General features: G+C 44.7%; 1 protein-coding gene across 8 annotated transcripts in view; it reads left to right on the forward strand.

Moving 5' to 3' along the window:
- Nucleotides 1-20,795, forward strand: part of ulk4 (unc-51 like kinase 4) — a 702,256-nt gene that overhangs the window by 440,696 nt on the left and 240,765 nt on the right. For 7 of the 8 annotated variants that reach the window (XM_072283788.1, XM_072283790.1, XM_072283793.1 and 4 more), the window contains one exon: nt 1,389-1,481. The exons of the other annotated variant lie outside the window; for it this stretch is intronic. In XM_072283788.1, the coding sequence (XP_072139889.1) occupies nt 1,389-1,481 (93 nt within the window). The remainder of the gene's footprint in view (nt 1-1,388; nt 1,482-20,795) is intronic. 8 annotated transcript variants of the gene reach the window in all.

Genomic DNA, 20,795 nt, shown 5'->3' on the forward strand with positions numbered 1-20,795 from the left:
CTGTGTTGGTGGACAATCCAACAACTCATTGGAGGAGGAGGCTGCACAACTATCCCCATCCTCGATGATAGAGGAGCCCAGCACCCCTGTGAACAGGGTAAGGCTGAGGCATTTGCAGCAATCTTCTGTCAGAAGTGTCGAGTAGATGATCCAGCTCGGCCTCGTCCAGAAGCCAACAGCATCCCAGATGTCAGTATGCAACCAATCCGATTCACTCCACGTGATATCAATAAACGGCTGAAAGCACTGGACACTATGAAGGCGATGGGCGCAGACAGAATCCCGGCAATAGTCCTGAAGACTTGTGCTCCAGAGCTTGCTGTGCCACTGGCCGAGTTGCTCCAGTACAGTTAGAACACCGGCATCTACCCGGCAATGTGGAAAATTGCCCAGGTGTGTCCTGTACACAAGAAACGGGACAAGTCCCACCTAGACAGTTACCGTCCTGTCAGCCGACTCTCAACCATCAGCAAAGCAATGGACGGGATCAGCAACAGTGCTATCATGCAGCACCTACTCAGCAATAACCTGATTACGGATGCTCAGATTGGGTTACGTCAAGGCCACTCAGCTCCTGACCTTATCACCTCCTTAGTCCAAACATGGTCCAAAGAGCTAAATACCAGAGGAGAGGTGACAGTGATAGTCATCGACATCAAGGCAGCATTTGACTGAGTATGACATCAAGGTGCCCTAACTAGAGTCAATGGGAATTAGGGGGAAAACCCACCTCTGGTTGGAATCTCCCCCTCCCCCTCCCACTTTCAAATCTCTTACTAACTCTTCCTTCAGTTAGTCCTGACGAAGGGTCTCCGCCTGAAATGTCGACTGTACCTCTTCCTAGAGATGCTGCCTGGCCTGCTGCGTTCACCAGCAACTTTGATGTGTGTAGCCTGTTTCCATGCTGATTTACTCATTAAAACCATGAATAACCCAGGGACCCTGACAAGTGGAGTCTAATGTGGGCAAGTAGAGTCAAATGACAGATTATTATCTAATTGGAGAGAAACTGCAAATGAGTGAAGTTCAGAGTGATCTAGGTGGTCTGGTGCCTAAATCATAAAAGGTTTTCAAGCCTGTAGTTAAATAGGCAAACAGCATGTTGACTTTTTTTTGCAATTGGATTTCTCTACCTAAAAGGGCTGAGAAGATATTTGACTACAAAGGTGGGATCTGGATCTAGTAAAGAAAGAGAAAGTAGTGCTGAGGTAAAGTTTGACCTCAATCGGTTTATGAGGAACTCAGTTAGAATGTTGAAATATCTAGCCATACGGAGCTTACTGGCACGATAGGCAATGTAGCCTGTTAGCTGAATGAATTACCAATGATAATCTGTGAAGGAAAAATATTCTTTTCACAAACTACTTTAGATTTTCTTTTTATTTCAGTTATGAGCAGATCTTGATGGATCCTGATCCAGTACCTCTCTATGCCTTGAAGCTGCTTGTCACCCTGACTGATTGCAGTCCAGTTTTCATAAGGTATGATATTTTTATTGCAAATGGGAAAGGAGGAAGTATTTCTCAGCTCATTATTTGTTACCATCATTGCTGCATTTGTGAATGGTTGTCGGTTTGCTGGGAAGATAGGGCTCAGAGTAAGTCAATCAGCCCTCAGCATCAGAAGGTTGACCTGATAGTATTTTAGATTATGAGAAGTATAGACAAGGTAGAAACACAAAGGACTGCAGATGCTGGAATCTTCAGCAAAACACAAGATGCTGGAGAAGCCCTGGATCAGGCAGTATCTATGAAGAGAAATAGACGGTTGATACTACATCAGGGTAGGTCATCAGTGTTGGGGTTCTGTCAAACTCTGGAGGATGTAGTTTTAAGACGAGGGTTGGAAAGTTTAGAGGAGATGTGAAGGCAAGTTTAATTTTACACAAAGAATAGTAAGTGCTTGGAACAGGCTACCAAGAGAGTTGATGGAAGCAGATATGATAGTAGCATTTAAAAAGCAGTCAGATAGGATTAGTTGAATTTGGCCTCATAGTCAGTGTAGATATATTAGGACGAAAACCCTGCTCCTGTGCGGTACTGTTCTACCTTCTTTCTTTAATGTGCCTTGAACTACATCATCTTTCAGTTTTTTTAAAAGATGCCCCTTAAAGTATCTTCCTTCCTCATTGTAGTGTTGTGGCATAGTCCAATATCATTGGCCAATACTTCTCTGGAAGTAGGGTACGGTATACTATATAATTAATTTTAAAATCGAGAACAAACCTATGGCCTTCAATTTTACCCATGAAGATAAAGTAAAATTAATCAAAACTCTACTTAGGCCTATGAAATTCCTGGGGCCATCCACTGGTGTGTGTATTTTATATTCCTCCTTGATAGAAACCGAAGTCCAGGATGAAGGAGATGTCCTCCTTTTTTAAAGAAAGGGCCTTCCCTTCCTCCACCTTCAACGCTGCCCTCAAACACATCTCCCCCATTTCACACACATCTGCTCTCACCCCATCCTCCCGCCACCCCACTAGGGATTGGGTTCCTCTTGTCCTCATCTACCACCCCACCAGCCTCCGTGTCCAACATATTATTCTCCGTAACTTCCGCCACCTCCAACGGGATCCCACCACTAAGCACATCTTTCCCTCCCCCCCCACCCCGCTTTCCGCAGGGATTGCTCCCTACGCGACTCCCTTGTCCATTCGTCCCCCACCCCCATCCCACCCCACCAATCTCCCTCCTGGCACTTATCCTTGTAAGCGGAACAAGTGCTACACATGCCTTTACACTTCCTCCCTCACCACCATTCAGAGCCCCAGACTGTCCTTCCAGGTGAGGCGACACTTCACCTGTGAGTCGGCTGGGGTGATATACTGTGTCTGGTGCTCCCGATGTGGCCTTCTATATATTGGTGAGACCCGACGCAGACTGGGAGATTGTTTTGCTGAACACCTACGCTCTGTCCGCCAGAGAAAGCAGGATCTCCCAGTGGCCACACATTTTAATTCCACGTCCTATATTCCATTCCAATATGTCGATCCATGGCCTCCTCTGCTGTTGAGATGAAGCCACACTCAGGTTGGAGGAACAACACCTTATATTCCGTCTGGGTAGCCTCCAACCTGATGGCATGAACATTGATTTCTCTAACTTCTGTTAATGCCCCTCCTCCCCTTCTTACCCATCCCTAATTTATTATTTATTTGTTTGTTTATTTATTTTTCTCTCTCTACTTCCCTCTCACAATGACTCCTTGCCTGTTCTTCATCCTCCTCTGGTGCTCCCCTCCCCCTTTCTTTCTTCCAAGGCGTTCTGTCACATGATACTCCCCCTTCTCCAGCCTTGTATCCATTTTGCCAATCAACTGTCCAGCTCTTGGCTCCATCCCTCCCCCTCCTGTCTTCTCCTATCATTTCAGATCTCCCCCTCCCCCTCCCACTTTAAAATCTCTTACTATCTCTTCTTTCAGTTAGTCCTGACGAAGGGTCTCGATCCAAAACGTCGACTGTACTTCTTCCTATAGATGCTGCCTGGCCTGCTGCGTTCACCAGCATTTTGTGTGTGTTGCTTGAATTTCCAGCATCTGCAGATTTTCTCGTGACAAGGTGGATTTTGATTTTTTAAATCTATTTTGCCTAAAAATGTGGGATGTCATAGAAGAGAAGAAGGTATCTTTCTTTCAGACCTGGACATTATCTTGGCTGAACATCACTGTAGAAGGTGCCTCAGTATTTATCACATAGATTGAAAATGCCACACTTCAGTTCCTTCCTCCTGGCACTCTATATTCACACATTAACCAGAGTTTGTTTTGATGGAAAGTTAAAGATTGCAGAGAAGAAAGGGTACTAGATATAAAAGGGAAAACAAACGTATTTATGTATACAAATGTATACATGTTTCTCCAGTCCTGCCGAAGGGTTTCGGCACGAAATGTTGACTGTACTTTTTTCCATAGATGCTGCCTGGCCTGCTGAGTTCCTCCAGCATTTTGTGTGTGTCATACAATGTAGACTATAGTTTGTGTAACCGCCGCTGTCTGTAGGAGTTTGTACATTCTCCCCGTGAGCCTGTGGATTTCTTCCGGGTGCTCCAGTTTCCTCCCACTTTCCAAAGGCATGCAAGTTGGGAGGTTAATTCGTCTTGTAAATTGTCCCATAATTAGGGTATAGTTAAATTGGTGGTGCTGTATCTCAATCAATCAATCAACCAATAAATAAATAATCAATCAATTAATCAGCTAGCTCATACCCCAAAGCTCACCTTTGGTTTTTTACTTGCTTAACTTAATGCAGCTTTTCATAAAAATCAGCTATTGATGCTTCAACTGCACTCTGCCCTTTCCACCATGTAGGACAGTATTTAAAGAATTTGTAAGAAAGTTCTGATGAAATTTCCTTAGGAAATGAGTGCCTGGAGTTTAATTCTGAGCAATTGTGAGATTTGAGTTGTTGTATACATACCGCAGGACATAGAGAGCTTAATTTTGTCAGCTGAGTTCTTCTTATAATCGTAGAGGTTATGCATAAAACCATAAGCCATAGGAGCAGAATTGGGCCATTTGGCCCATTGAGTCTGCCCCACCATTCCTTCGTGGCTGATTATTATTCCCCTCAACTCCATTCTCCTGCCTTTTCCCTGTAACCATTGATGCCTTGACTAATCAAGAATCTTATCAGCCTCCGCTTTAAGTATACCCAATGACTTTGTCTCCACAGCAGTCTATGGGAATGAATTCCACAGATTCACTGGCCTCTGCCTAAAGAAATTCCTTCTCATCTGTGTTCAAAATGGACTTTGTTCAAAATGTCCCTCCATTCTGAAGCTGTGTCCTCTGGTCCCAGACTCCCCCACTGCAGGAAACACCTTCTCTACATCCACTCTGTCGAGGCCTTTCACTATTTAATAGGTTTCAGTGAGATCCCTCCTCATTCTCTAAACTGCAGCAAACACTCTTCATGCATCACAGGAAAGGGTGCTTTTCAGCCCACCTTGCCCATACCGACTGTAGTGCCATTGCGTGCGAGTTCCATATGCCTATCCCATGTTTTTATGAGATCAGGCCAAATTACATCATTTGTTTGGCTAGACAAGTTTTACTCTACATCTGACCTGCCAGATGATTGTGGTACTTAATTATTGCAGCCAGTGCAAAGATTAGCAACAAAATTACTCTAATTTCCGGCATTGTACCTTGATGAGTTCAAAGCCTTTTTTAATTTGTAGCAAAACAGGCAGGCATATTAAAAAAATCTGACTTTAGCAATTATTTAGGAATTAGTTTGGATGGGATAACATTCAGCATTGGTCAGTTATATAGAATCATAGAATTTACAGCACACCTTCAGTCCTGTTGTCCGTGCTGACCTTGATGTCAATCTACACTAATAACATTTGTCTGCACTAGACCCATTTCCTATCTAAGTACTTGTTCAAATTCCTTTGTAAATGTTGTAATTGTACCTGTCTGTACCTTCTCTTCTGGCAACTCATTCCCGATAACCGCAGTTTTTTGTGTAAAAACTTTAACCCTCATATCTCCTTTAAGTTCTTCACTCTCACATTTGTATAACCCTTGTTGACTGTCCTCCATTCTCCTGGTACCTCACCCGAGGTTATTGAAGATGCAAAAATCTCCAGCAAACTCTTCCATTGATTCTTTTTGCATCCTGGAATAGATCCATTAGATCTTGGGGATTTATCCACCCAAGGATAAATGCTCCAATATTTTAACACTATGCAGCTGTGTTCCAAGGTATCGGAGAACCCCTCACTTGTCTGTGTAACCTCCGCATACATCTATTTGGGAAATGCTGATGATCTCATTCATGTCCCCTGTCTCCACAAATAGATTATCCCTTTAGTCTCTCAGAGAATCTTCACTTTCCTTAGCTGTACTATAGTGAGAAAGATTTCAGGTTTCTCCTTAACCCTACTTGCCAAGGTCATTTCATGCCAGCTTTGTAACCTCCTAGTTTATTTCTTGTTTTCTTCTATATTTCTAAACCTTCAATATGCTTTGTTAGCCAGGGTTCTTTAAAGTTACCATCTTTGCTTCTCATCTTTACAGGCTGTCTCTGAATCTTTACTCTTGTTTTTGAATGTCTCCCACTTATTGTATGATGTTTTCCCCTCCAGCAGCTGTTCCCAATCAACCACTCCCAGGTCTTGTTCTATACTATCGAATTCTGCCTTCCCCGAGTTTAGGACCCTGCCTAGGGGACCAACGAGTCACATATCATTTGCCCATCCTCATTCCCTAAAGTCTAGTAGTCCCCTCCCTAGTAGGACAATGCACATGTAAATAAGTAAAATTTTCAACTGCTTCTGCTGACAATCTAAAACAAAACCAAAAATAATGAAACTGCTTTGACATGAAACAGTAACCTTGTTTCTTTTTTCACAAATGCAGCCTGACCTGCTGAATGTTCTGAATTTATTTTAAGGTTCTTTACATACTGTTTCAAAATCATCCTCAGATGCTTTTTATGAATTTGGAAACACTCGGTAGGTCAGGCTGCATTTGGGAAGAGCAGAACTGAGAACAGTGCAGGATCAGGCCCTTTGGCTGACCATGATGTCAATCTAATCTGATCTGCCTGCACATGGTCTGTATCTGTCCATTCTCTGCAAGTGTATGTATCTGTCTACTATCACTATCACTAAATGTCACTATCCTATCTGTTTCTGCCACCTTGCCTGGCAGTGCATCCAATGGACTTACCACACTCTGTGTAAAAAAAAAACACTTGCCTAGTGAATCTCCTTAAAGCTTTCCTTCTCTCACCGTAAAGCTATACCCTCTAGTGTTTGACATTTCCATCCTGGGAAAAAGATTCTGACCATCTTAACATATTTATGCCTCTCACAATCTTATAAACTTCTGCCAGGTCTCCCATCAGCCTCTGCCACCCCAGAGAAAATAACCCAAGTTTGTCTGATCTCTTTTTACAGCTAATGCTCTACATTTCAGGCAGCATCCTAAAGAATCTCTTCTGCACCATCCCCAAGTCTCCAGCCTTCCTGTAATGGGGCAACAAATACTCTAAATGCAACCTAACCAAAGTTTTTAACATAAGACTATTGGGTGTCTGTGTTAGAAATGTGGAGCAGAAGAATGTGTAGAAATGAGCAAACCAAAACAAAGCACAAATAGTAACACTGTTCTATTGCTATCATGTCACTTTAACTATCTCATTCTTATAAATAGGTTAAGTAGATAGGAGTAAACATTTGGATGTAATGTGTGTATGACCAGGAAGTCTGAACACTAACACAGTGATGGGAAGTGGGTTCACCCACCTTTGCAACAGGGCTATGTGTGGATTTTGACAAGCAGAAGAAATTTATAGGGCTAGCGTTTTCTTTCAAAGCTGATGAAGAATTGGGTTATTGACATTCCTTCTGGCTGCATTGTCTTGATGAGATTAGACCATGGGCTAGAGGGGTTTGAAGGTAATAGTTCGAGCCTATTGACAGATTTTCTTGTTTAAGGCTGACATTTTCCATAAACAAGGTCATAACTACATTAAATCTTGATTTCCAAGGCATTTCATTTAGTTTTATCTCATTGTTGCCAGTTCCATTGCACTATGAAGGAGAGAAACACTTAGAAATAATATGGATCTTGTGAATGATTGATTTATAGAAGCTGGTAGGACTTTATAGAGGTAAACTAGGTAGCACATTGAATTGATTATGTAGAATGTTTCAAGTACAATTGAAAGTCATGGACACCAATGGGAAAAAGTGGGAAGTGGAGCTGAATGTCAAAAAGAATTTTCTATAATGGAAAATTTAAGAGGAAATCTTGGCATTTTGCAATTGCCAAGATTTCCAAAATTTCCAAATTACTTTATAATCATTGAAATACTGTGTATTATAGTCCAGCAGTCAATTACACACAGCACGCTCTGATAAGCAATACGTGTAGATTGCTCCTTGTGCTGTGTGCTCCTGAAGGAAAAGGCTGAAGAGCTGATCCGAGGAGTTCCTGGATCATTGGGATTTCTTCTGAGGCAGAGGTGACCTGTACAAGAGGGATGGACTGCACCTGCAAGAGGGATGCTGTCCTGATGCGAAGATTTGCGAATGCTATTTGGGAAATTTGAGAGACTACTAGACAGGTATATGGAGGAATTTAAGGTAGTGGGTTATATGGGAGGCAGGGTTTAAGGGTCAGCACAACATTGTGGGCCGAAGGGCCTGTACTGTGCTGTACTGTTCTATGTTCTATGAGGGTGAAGCCTGTCTGACAAGAGGGGGGGTTGTGAAGACCAAAGCACTAGTGTAGCAGAAGAGCAAGATGAATTAAATTTAAATAGTAAGCGAGCAAGTTCAGTAGACAGGACAAGCAGGGGCAAGACAGGGAGTGAGGAAGCTCTAACAGACTGAACTGTGTTTATTTAATACAAGAAGCCTGTCAGGCAAGGCAGAGGAACTCCAAGTTCAAAGTAAGTTTACTGTCAAAGCACATATGTCACCATATACCACTTTGAGATTCAGTTTCTACCAGGCATTCACAGTAGATACAAAGAAAAAACTACACAGAAAGACAAGCGAACAATCAATGGGCAAACTGCAAATACAAAATCAAGAATACAAACTGCAAATACAAAATAAAGAAAAATAAACAATATTGAGAACGCGAGTTGTAGAGTCCTTACCAGTGAATCCATGGGTTATGAAATCAGTACACTGTGAGGTCAGTGAGCCTGACCCACGCTGGTTCAGGAGCCTGATGGTTAAAGATCAATAACTGTTACTGAACCTGGTGGCGTGGGTCCTAAGATTCCTGTACCAACTTCCTGAAGGCAGCAGCATCATGGCCTGGATGGTGGGAGTCCTGAACGATGAATGTTGCTTTTCTTGTGGCAGTGCTTCTTATAGATGTGCTCAATGGTGGGAAGGACTTTTCCTGTGATGGACTGGGCTGTATCCATTATTCTTGTAGGCCTTTCTGCTCACGGGCATCAATGTTTCCATACCAGGCCATGATGCAACTAGTCAGGATACTCTGCACTGTACATCTATAAAAGTTTGTCAGAATTTTCAATGAATTGTTGAATCTGTGCAAATATCTAAGAAAGTAGAGGTGCTGCTGCGTGTTCTTTATATTTACACTTACATGTTGGTGTCAGGACAGATGCTTTAAAATGATGACGCCAAGGAATTTAAAGTTACTGACCCTCTGCACTTCTAATCTCCTGATCAGGACTGGTTCATGGACCTCTAGTTTCCTCCTCTTGTAGTCAATAATCAGCTCTTTGGTTTTGCTGATGTTGAGAGAGAGGTCATTGTTGTGGCACCATTCAGCCAGATGTTCAATCACCCTCCTACATGACGATTCATCAACATCTTTAAATGGACTAACAATAGTGGTATCGTCAGCAAACTTGACTGTTGTATTGGAGCTGTACTTAGCCTCACAGTCGTTAAGTATAAAGTGAGTACAGGAGGGAGTTAAGCACACAGCCTTGCTGTGCACCTGTGTTGATGGTGATTGTGGAGAAGGTGTTGTTGCCAATCCGAACTGACTGGGGCCTGACTGAGGAAATTGAGGATCCATTTGTACAAGGTAGTATTGAGGCCTGGATCTTGGAGCTTACTGATTAGTTTTGAGGGGATAATAGTGTTGAATACAGAGGTGTAGTCAATGAAGAGCCTCATGATGTCTGTACCTTCACTGACTGAAGAGCCAGTGAAATGGCATCTGCTGTTGACCTGTTGTGACAGTAGGCAAATTGGAGTAGATCCAAGTCACTCCTCAGACAGAAGTTGATATGCTTCATGACAAACCTCAAAGCACCTCATCAAAGTGGATGTAAGTGCTACTGGGTGATATTCATTGAAGCAGGTTACCACATTCTCCTTGGGCACCAGTATGATTGAAGCCTGTTTGAAGCAGGTGGGAAGGTTAGACTGCCGAAGGTTAAGGATGTCGGCCAACACTCTAGCCAGTTGATTAGCACAGGTCTTCAGTACTCGGATAGGTACACTGTGTGGGCCAGATGCTTTCCGTAGGTTCATCCTCCAGAAGGATGCATTCCTATCGGCCTCGAGGACTGAAATCACAGGGTCATCAGGGGCTGTGGGAGGTCATGAAGGTGCCTCATTTTCTGTCAGTCAAAGCAAGCATAAAAGGCATTGAACTCATCTGGGAGTGAAACGTTGTTGCCATGTACTGTATGTCACTTGGTTTTACTTTGTAGGAGCTGATAGCGTCCAAGCACTGCCACAGCTGTCAAGCAGCCTTCTGTCTCTCAGGTTTGGTCCGGAATTGCCACTTCGCATGTGAGATGGCTTTCTGGAGGTCATACCTCGACCTCTTGTACTTTCCTTGGTCGCCAGACCTTTCTGCCTGATCTAACCCTCAGCAGAATGCAAATCTTCTGGTTCATCCAGAGCTTCAAGTTGGGGAGACACACTCATCCATGAGTGTCTTTATAAAGTCTGTATCAATGTGGCGTATTCATTCAGACCCTCTGAAGGGTCGTTGGACATGTCCCAGTCTCCAACTCAAAGCAGTCCCATAGCTGCTCCTCTGCCTGCTGTGACCACTTCCTCATTGTCCTTACCTCTGGTGCCATGCTCTTTAACCTGTGCCTGATCAGATTTCCCGAAATGTGGTCTAGAAATAGAATGATAAGCATTCCTATTGGGAGTACAGCAATGGTCATGTGTGTAGGGACCCTGGGTGTTGCGCCTGATATGTTAATGGTAATCGGGCAGAGATTTTTCTCAAGCTAGCCTGATTGAAGTCGCTGGCAGGAACATGAAAGGTGTTGGGGTAGGTCGTTTCTTGTTTACTGATCACGGAACTCAATACATAAAGTGCTTGCTTAACATCTGTCTCTGGCTGTATGTAGTCTGCATACTACACCTGTCTTGGTAACTAGATCGATTGGCACTTAATCATTAGATATTCTAGGTCAGGAGAACAAGAGTGTGACGAGACCACTGTGTCCAAACACCATGAAGAGTTTATCATGAAACACAGTGCCCCACCTCTTGCCTTTTCAAATTGGCACCTCAGTCCTTCTAGTGGACCTAGAACCCCTTCGGCTGCAGCATTATATCCAACATGCCGGGAGTGAGCTATGCCTCAGTGAAACAGAGAACACAGCAATCCCTCATTTCTTTCCGACGTAGCAATCTTTCCTTAGCTCTTTTATCTTGTTCCCCAGTGACTGCACGTTAGCGAACAAAATGCTGAGAGGTAGTTTCATGCTGATTTTAGTCTGGCTTGAACTCTGCCCTGGCACTCTCACTTCTGGTGACGACCGACCTTCAAGTTCACTGAGTCCTTCGGGGGATCGTAAAATTGCTATTTCATTGACGGTTCATAAGTATGTTTCTTGAAGGTGAATTACAGGCTGCAGATTGCAGCAATAGTAATTAAACATCTCCGTGTATCGCCAGTGCCACCTTGAATTCAGGGTATGAATTGTACATAGGCTTGGGATATTACAGGCTGAGGGGGAGGCATTATTGTAGAGTGAAGGTGCTATAGGCGTGACTGTTGAGGGGGAGATATAAAAGAAAGGGGAGCTGTGTTTTTCGTAAGAGAGAGCATCATGTCAGTACCCAGGGAGGATATTCTTGGATTATCATCCTCCGAGACTATATGGGTAGAATTTAGGAATAAGAAGGGGATGGTCACTTTGGTGGAATTGTATTATAGATTCAAGATTCAAGATTCGAAAAACTTTATTGTCATTCTAACCATACATCAGCTCTTCAGGGCAGAATGAGACAGCGTTTCTCAGGGGCAGTGTAATCATAACATAACAAACGCAACACTAAATAATAAACATAACAATAAATAGTAAAACACAACAGGCACATGTCAGTTAAAATCAGTTATAAGTGTCCAGTGCAAGTTAAAAGTGTCCAAAGCAGAGTCAGGTAGAGCAGATATTTAGCAGTCTGACTGCCTGTGGGAGGAAGCTGTTTAGTAGCCTTGTGGTTTTAGTTTTGATGCTCCTGTAATGTTTGCCTGCTGGCAGAAGAACAAACAGTTCATGGAGAGGGTGTGAGGGGTCTTTAATGATGTACCGTGTCTTCTGGAGGCATCGACTCTGAAAGAGGTCTTGGACAGAAGGTAGGGAGACCCCAATAACCTTCTCTGCTCCCCTAACCACCCTCTGCAAGGCTTTTTTGTCGACAGCACTGCAGCTGGAGTACCAGGTTGTGATGCAAAAGGTCAGCACACTCTCAACCACGCCTGTGTAGAATGTAGTTAAGATGTTAGTGGGGAGTGATGCTTGTTTAAGCTTCCTCAGAAAGTGCAATCTCTGCTGGGCCCGTTTCACAATCCCAGTGGTGTCCCTGGACCAGGTGAGATTGTCCGAGATCTGCACTCCAAGGAACTTGATGTTTTCCACTCTCTCCACTGTGGAGCCACTGATGCTGAGGGGTGTGTGCTCAGGCTGAGACCGTCTGAAATAGACCATCATCTCCTTGGTTTTGGTGACATTAAGCATCAAGTTGTTATCCCTGCACCAGCTCTCTAGGTGTTTGACCTCCTCCCTGTACATAGTTTCATCATCACTAGGCTCTGACAGTGAGCAGAAATTAAAGGTACAGGTACTGTATGTAGGGAGATCACAGATGACTATAGGTATAAGATGGTCCTAATAGTAGGTGAACTTCTCGCCTATTTCCTCGGACTAGCATAGTACAAAGAGATTAGATGGGGCAGAATATGTGAAGTGCATTCAGGGTTTTTTTTCCCATACTGGTAAATAAATGACGCTGCTAGAGAAGGTAACATTGGACCTTCTTTTGGGAAATGAGGCTGGACAACTGACTGAAGTGTCAATGGTCAAGCACTTGGGACCATTGACTATAATTCTACTAGTTCTAATAAAATAGTTATGGAAAAATAGGACCTTTTCACAATTTAAAATCCAAAATTGGGGCAAGGCAAATTGTGATAATATTTGATTGAATCTTGCAAAGGTTGATTGGGTGAGTTTACTGCAGGTAAAGAGATATCTGGCAAGAGGGGCTACGTTGAATACAGGAGATGTAGAAATAAAAAGAGGACATCAGATAGCTTTGGTAGATAAGGTAAAATATATTTAGAGCAAAGAGGAAAGAGAAGGTCCCCTTAGAAATCATTGTAGTCATCTGTGTTGGAGCCAGAGGTGGTGGGTGAGGTTTTAAATAAATATCTACTGTGGAGTATCTAGTATTTACTGTGGAGAAGGTTATAGAAGCTCGCAAATTAAGGGGAATAAGTAGTAATGTATTCCACATAACAACAGAGGAGCTGCTGGCAGTCTTACAGCAAATTAATGTCATCTTTTGACAAATTAAACCCCAGGCCCTGATCAAATGTGCCTTAGCATGCTGTGGGAAATCTGGAAAGAAATTGAAGAGATATTTAACAAAGATATTCGCATCATCTTTAGCCTTGGCTCAGGTACTGAAATGCTGGAGGATGGCTAATATTTGTGCCCTTAATCAAGAACTACAAGGACAAGCCAGAGAGCTACAGGATGGAGACCCTAATTCCAGAGGTCTGAAAATTATCGAAGGGGTTTCTGATGGGCAGGATCTACAAACATTTAGAAAGGCAGGTATTGATGAGGCTTTTGGTTAGCGGGGCTTTTTGCATTGGAAATCATGCCTCACAATTTTGACTGAGATTTTAAAGAGGTAGCAAAGAAGAACGATGAAGACAGAGCAGTAGAGGTCTATGTGGTCAAGATTTTTGACAGAGTCTAGATGGTTAGATCACATAAGATCCAGGGTGAGCTAGATATGTTGGTACAAAATTAATTTGGTGGAAGGAAACAGTGATAATGAAGGCTATTTATTCAGATTGGAGGCCTGTGATCAGTGGTGTCTCGCAGGGATCAGTGATAGGCCTACTGTCATTTGTACCAATGATCTGGATGAAGATCATAAGATATAGGAGCAGAAGTAGGCCATTCAGCCCATCGAGTCTGCTCTGCCATTCAATCATGGGCTGATCCAATTCTTCCAGTCATCCCCACTTCTCTGCCTTCTCCCCATACCTTTTGATTCCCTGGCTAAACAAGAACTTATCTATCTCTACCTTAAATACATTCAATATCTTGGCCTCCACAGCTGCCCATGGCAACAAATTCCACAGATTTACCACCCTCTGACTAAAGTAATTTCTTTGCATCTCAGTTCTAAATGTACGTCCTTCAATCCTGAAGTCATGCCCTCTTGTCCTGGACTTCTCTACCATGGGAAATAACTTTGCCATATCTAACCTGTTCAGGCCTTTTAACATTCACAATGTTTCTATGAGATCCCCCCTCATTCTCCTGAGCTCCAGGGAATACAGCCCAAGAGCTGCCAGAATGTCCTCATACGGTAACCCTTTCATTCATGGAATCATTCTCATAAATCTTCTCTGAACCCTCTCCAATGTCAGTACATCCTTTCTAAAATAAGGAGCCCAAAACTGCACACAATACAGTTTTCGCTCACGAGTACCTTATATACCTCTAGAAATGAATGCCAACATTGCATTTGCCTTCTTCACCACCGACTCAACCTGGAGGTTAACCTTTAGGGCATCCTGCATAAGGACTCCCAAGTCTATTTGCATTTCTGCATTTTGAATCCTCTCACCATCTAAATAATAGTCTGCTTGTTTATTTCTTCCACCAAAGTGCATGACCATATGCTTCCCAACATTGTATTTCATTTGCCACTTCTTCGCCCATTCACCTAAACTATCTAAGTCTCTGTGCAGGCTCTCTGTTTCCTCAATACTACCCACTCCTCCACCTATCTTTGTATGATTGGCAAATTTAGCCACAAATCCATTAATCCCATAGTCCAAATCATTGACATACATCATAAAAAGCAGCGGTCCCAACACCGATCCCTGTGGAACTCACTGGTAACCGGCCAGAATAGGATCCCTTTATACCCACTCTCTGTTTTCTGCCAACCAGCCAATACTCCATCCATGCAAGTAACTCCCCTGTAATTCCATGGGCTCTTACCTTGCTAAGCAGCCTCATGTGCGGCACATTGTCAAAATCCTTTTGAAAATCCAAGTACATCACATCTACTGCATCTCCTTTGTCTACCCTGCTTGTAATTTCCTCAAATAATTGCAGTAGGTTAGTCAGGTAGGATTTTCCTTTCAGGAAACCATGCTGGCTTTGGCCTGTCTTGTCATGTGCCCCCAGGTACTCTGTAATCTCATCCCTAACAATTGATTCCAACAACTTCCCAACCACTGATGCCAGGCTAATAGATCTATAGTTTCCTTTCTACGTCCCACCTTTCCTAAGTAGCAGAAACGTTGTTAACATTGTTAGCAAGTTTGCAAATGAGACCAAAATTGGCACTGTAGTGGACAGTGAAGAAAGTTATCTTGAGAGTACAACAGAATCTAGATCAACTGGGGAAGTGGGCCAAAGGAAATTTAACTTTGACAAGTGCAAAGTATTGTATTTTGGTCAATTAAACTAGGCGGAAGTGTAATAGTAAAAAGTAGGTCCTGGACTGTGTTATAGAACAGAAACCTAGGAATACAGGTGCATAATTCCCTGGAAGTGGTGACAGAATTGGACAGATGGTAAAGAAAGCATTTGGCACATTTGCCTTCATCAGTCCAATCACTGAGTAAATATAGTGCCCTCGTTCACATCTTTACTGTTATGCTGCAGGTACTTCCTTCAGCAGCTCTGTAAGATCGGTCTGTTCTTCTTTCAGCCTGTTTGGGTTTTTGATGAAGAAAAGGGATGATGTGGAATGTGTGCCATCCAATTTGCGGGTGTGCTTTTGTGGTTGGTTGGTTGGTCTTGGGCTTTGATTGAGAGGAGATGAAGAGAGAAGACGCTGGGGAGAACTGGTCATAGCATACAATCCGGTGGGAGACCCGTTTGTTTGAGTTGGATTGCGAGTGACGTTCGGAAGGTGGTGAGGGTGTTCACACTGACCGAGGGCCCAGAGCGTGAGTGACATGAAGTTCAAGATGAGCTCCAACTTGTGCACATTTGACTTTAATTAGAAAGAGTCTTTTTGTTTTTGTTATTCTTCACCAACCATTTAGTTAAGATTCATAAATATAATTCCTTTAATTGTATGCAGTGAACTGTCTGTCATTTCATGGCACTAACTTGTAACAGGGTAGCAAATAACGCAGCATCCACACAGACAGGGGGTTGGGGGGGGGTCTCACACGTTCGGTGGGCTGGAGGTAGTCTTCCCGAGACTTACACAGCCGATAGAACCGGAGTGTTTCATTGTGGGGATAGCGTCTGGGATCAGTTTCGTTGGATGCTGTGTGATTGCCCTTAACATTGATCCAGTGGGTTGTGTGTTTAAGTCTGTGTTAAAATATTGTTTGGTAAAGTGATTACAATACATGGTTATGGACGCTGCATGGGGTGGAGCGGAGGTTTGATAAAATGGCGGGCAAAGACTTTGTTCTTGTTCAGACTAGCACAGACGTAACAGCAGTAGAACTGCCTAGTACTCTTGGGGCCCTGGGAGAGAGGGGCTGTGGGCTGTCCATACTTTCTGGGAGGAGGGGAGTGAAGGTGACGTACCATTGGGGACCTGGGAGAGAGGGGCCGTGGGCTGTCCATACTTTCCGGGAGGAGGGGAGTGAAGGTGAGGTACTATTGGGCCCTGGAAGAGAGGGGCCGTGGGCTGTCCATACTTTCCGGGAGGAGGGGAGTGAAGGTGAGGTACTATTAGGGCCCTGGGAGAGAGGGGCCGTGGGCTGTCCATACTTTCCGGGAGGAGGGGAGTGAAGGTGAGGTACTATTAGGGCCCTGGGAGAGAGGGGCCGTGGGCTGTCCATACTTTCCGGGAGGAGGGGAGTGAAGGTGAGCGAGTCGAGTTTCCCGTAGCGGGGGACGGAGACTTTAAAGACAAGTTGCTCTCGTTTCTGCGGAGCAAGGGGAAGGTATGGCCTGATGTAGAGGATGTAATGAGTCCTCCAGCGAGGGCTGGGCATTCTGAGTTGGTAGCAGCCCTTACCTCCCTGGTGAATAAATGACAAGGTGCCCAGGTTCAAAGTCCCAGCTATCGTAGGCTCAGCCTGTTCTCGGGAATAATGCCCACCCCTGAAAGGGAAGAGGAGCATGAGACTTGGGCAAAGCAGACCTCTCTGTTGCTGGACAACTGGCGGTGTTCAGGTGATGAAAAAAGACAGCGATTGGTTGAAAGTTTGAAGGGGCTGCTGACGTAGCGAGATCCATAAAGACACAGAACCCTTTGCTACCCCTGCAGCCTACAAGCAAGCGCTAGATAAGGTGTTTGGCGTGACAGGAAGCCCGTTGGAGCTTATGACAGGGTTTCAGGAGAAGGTGTAGATGTTTTCTGCTTACATTTTTCTGCTAGAGGGGCAGCTAAATTGCTTGTGACATAGAGGGGTCATTCAGACGGCTGAGGTGAATCAGTTAAGAATGGATCTAGTGGCAAAAGGTGCCCATTCGCCGGATCTGATAGCTGGGGGTCTCCGAATGTCTCGTAAGATGCGCCCCCTCCCTCCTTTGTCGAGCTGATCAGAGAGGTAAGAGAGGCGGAGAATGCAATGGAGGCACGGGAGGGCTCTGTCTGCAGGGTACAGTCCTTGGTAGTGGTCCCCTTGGCTGAGGTGAACACTGATGATCCGCTGATAACCCGGGGAGTGGTGAAGGAGCTCGTAGTGGAGTTTAGGACTGAGGTGTCCTGGTTGTTATTACTGTGTGCACCCCACCTCGTATGACGGAGTGGATAGGTGGATCCCCTAAGGGGACGGACCACGCAGAGCGCTGCTAGTGGCCGGGATCCCGCGAGAAGGGGAACGGCTGGTATTGTCTGTTATAACTGTGGTGAAGAGGGACACTTGAGCTGGGACTGTGAATGAGGGGAAACCCCTCAGAGAGTGAGCTCCTGGGTACCTAATTGGAGAGACCCAGTGAGGGAACGGCCTGGCATCTCTGGGGGAACACGTGCCCAACAATATATCCAGGAACCCCCAAAGCAAATGGGCCAGTCTCCAGTGTATCACTATGGATTGAGGTATTCATACTGGAGCCATACTTGACACCGGTTCTCAGGTTACTCTGCTGTACCGTTCATTTTACAACCGGTATTCGACGTATTTACCAGTAATGCCACTCCGTGTGCCAGAGGTCTGGGGTCTCAGTGTGCATGACTATCCGCACGATGGTTACTTGTCTTTGAAGCTGGAGTTTTCGGAGGCAGATGTGGGAGTAGCTGAGGTCCTTGATATATAGTGCTGGTTTGGTAGTGTTCAGTTGAGAGGGGAAAAGCTTCAATTCTTGGGGGGATAAATACTCCTATTGTCAGGAGCTAGTGGGAGCCTGCAAGGAGAAAGTTGGAGAGAGCTTTCTGAAACATTGTCCATTCAGCCTGTGTTCCGAGCTGCTCTTGAGGAAGTGTGTGTCTGCACTGGGCTGGACGATGACAGAGGACACCCCATTCGGAGAAAGGTCGTGGCGACTGGCACCTGCAGAAGTGGTGGCCATTCGACAGCATCTGTGGGAGTTGAAGGAAGCTAGGATCATCACTGAGTCCAGAAAACCTCCAAAAGTGGTGGCCAGGAAGAAGAATGGGAAGGTCTGAATGTGGGTGGACTATCAGACTCTGAACAGGCGTACAGTCCCCGGCCAGTATACAGTCCCAAGAATCGAGGTCGTGCTGGCCTGCTTGAGTGATGGGATGTGGTTCAGTGTGCTGGAATTGAGGAGTGAGTATTACCAGATACCCATGAGTGAGGCTGATAAAGAGAAGACTTATCTGAAATATGTGTCTGATATGAGAAGGGAGCTGAAAAAAGCTTATGAATTAGCTAAGGTCTTGGCTGCCAAGCAGGATCAAGGAAATAAGAGGAGGTAAGATCAAAAGGTGAGATTCTCCCACCTCATGCCTGGAGACCAAGTCCTCATAAGGAATTTGGGGCTACCTGGGAAGCATTAAGTTGTCTGACCACTGGGCGGCCATGACCTGTGTAGTGGAGAGTCGATGCCAAATGTACCAGTTTTCCAGGTGAAAGCAGAGGATGGGGATGGGTCTGTCAAGATTCTGCATCAGGACAAGAGGTGCAGTTAGACCCAGAGCCCAACCTGGACCCTACACCTAGTAAGGAGACTCTGCAGTAACGTGGAGAGACTGAAGGACCAGCAGGAGGAAAGTGAGGCCGGCCCCTGCCCCTGAATGGGATATGGATTCAGAGGATGAGGAAATGGGGGTGTGGCATATGCTGCCTTTTGCTAACTCCCCACTAGTTGAGGAGGAGACTCCCAACCCTTCTCACGCTGAGGCAGGTGAAATCAGGGGTCTATCTGTGGACAGGCAGGTTTACAGCTGGATCCTGAAGGGGGCCTGGGTTCTAAAGTAATGGGATTGAAGCTGAGCTCAGCCCGGTGGCAGAGGGACCTGAGTTGCCGGACGGCGCGAGTAATAGACCGGGGGAGGCCTCGCCATGTAGACCAGGAGTATCCCAAGGAGTGTCTGAAACTGAAAGCGTAGACGATGGGATAAGAAGGTCTCAAAGAGTCAGCAGATCCCCCCGATAAGCTGGCCGCTGGGGAAGAGGGGGTTACGACTATCCCCCTAGTGAGATATGTCACCACCATTTACAAATGGATTGGAGGTTCTGACCACAAAATTCCTTTGAAAACAGTGTTATTAAGGGCGGGATGACAAGTTATTTCAAAGTCAGGAGGACATGACTATTTGTGGAGGGAGGAGAGGATAATGCCCTAGTTCACATCTTTACTGGTATGCTGTAGGTATTTCATTTAACAGCTCTGTAAGATCAGTCTGTTCTGCTGTCAGCCTGTTTGGATTATTGTTGAAGATAAGGGACGATGTGGAATGTGTGCCATCCAACTAGCGGGAGGGTTTTCTTGTTGAGGGACAATAAGGTTGGTCTTGGGCTTTTGATCGAGAGGAGATGAAGAGAGAAGATGCTGGGGAAAACCAGTCACAGCCTATGATCCAGTGGGAGACCCGTTTGTTGGAGATGGATTGTGAGTGACGTTCAGAAGGTGGTGAGGGTGTTCACACTGACCGAGGGCCCAGCGTGTGAGTAACACACAAGTTCAAGATGAGCTCCAACTTGTCACATTTGACTGTTTAATTAGAATGAGCCCTTTTCTTTTTGTTATTCTTTACTAACTCTTTAGTTAACATTCATAAATATAATTCCTTTAATCATATGCAGTGTACTGTGTTATTTCATGGCATTAACTTGTAACAGGGTAGCGAATTACCCTGCATCCACACAGAAAGGATTGGCGGGGGGGCTCACACCTCAATCTCACACGTTTGTCGGGGACGGAGATTGTCTTCCCGAGGCTTACGCAGCCAAGGAAACCAGAGTGTTTCATAAAGAAATTGGGATGTTGCATTCAAACTGTACAAATGATTGTTGAGGCCATGCTTGGAGAACAGAAGAATGTCATTAAGCTTGAAAGGGTGCAGAAAGGATTCACTAGGATGTTACCAGAATTGGAGGACTTGAGTTATAAGGATAGACTGGATAGGCTGGGACGTTTTTAACCCTGAAGGGTAAGAGGCTGAAGAGTGACCTTATAGCAGTTTCTAAATTCATGTGAGGTGTGTGGTCAGTCTTTTCCCTAAGATAGGGGAGTCTAAAACTAGAGGACATGTAACTTTAAAGTGAGGCAGAAAGGTTTAAAAAAGACCTGATGGAGAACTGTTTCACACAGAGGGTGATAGGTATATGGAACAAGCTGCCGGAAGAAGTGTTTGAAATGGGTACAATTACAATGTTTAAAAGATCTTTGGACTGGTATATGGACAGGAAATGTTCAGAGAGTTATGGGCCAAACACGGTCATCTTGATCAGCACGGATG

This window comes from Mobula birostris, chromosome 19 (genome assembly GCF_030028105.1).
Source record: "Mobula birostris isolate sMobBir1 chromosome 19, sMobBir1.hap1, whole genome shotgun sequence".
Classification (NCBI taxonomy): Eukaryota; Metazoa; Chordata; class Chondrichthyes; order Myliobatiformes; family Myliobatidae; genus Mobula; species Mobula birostris.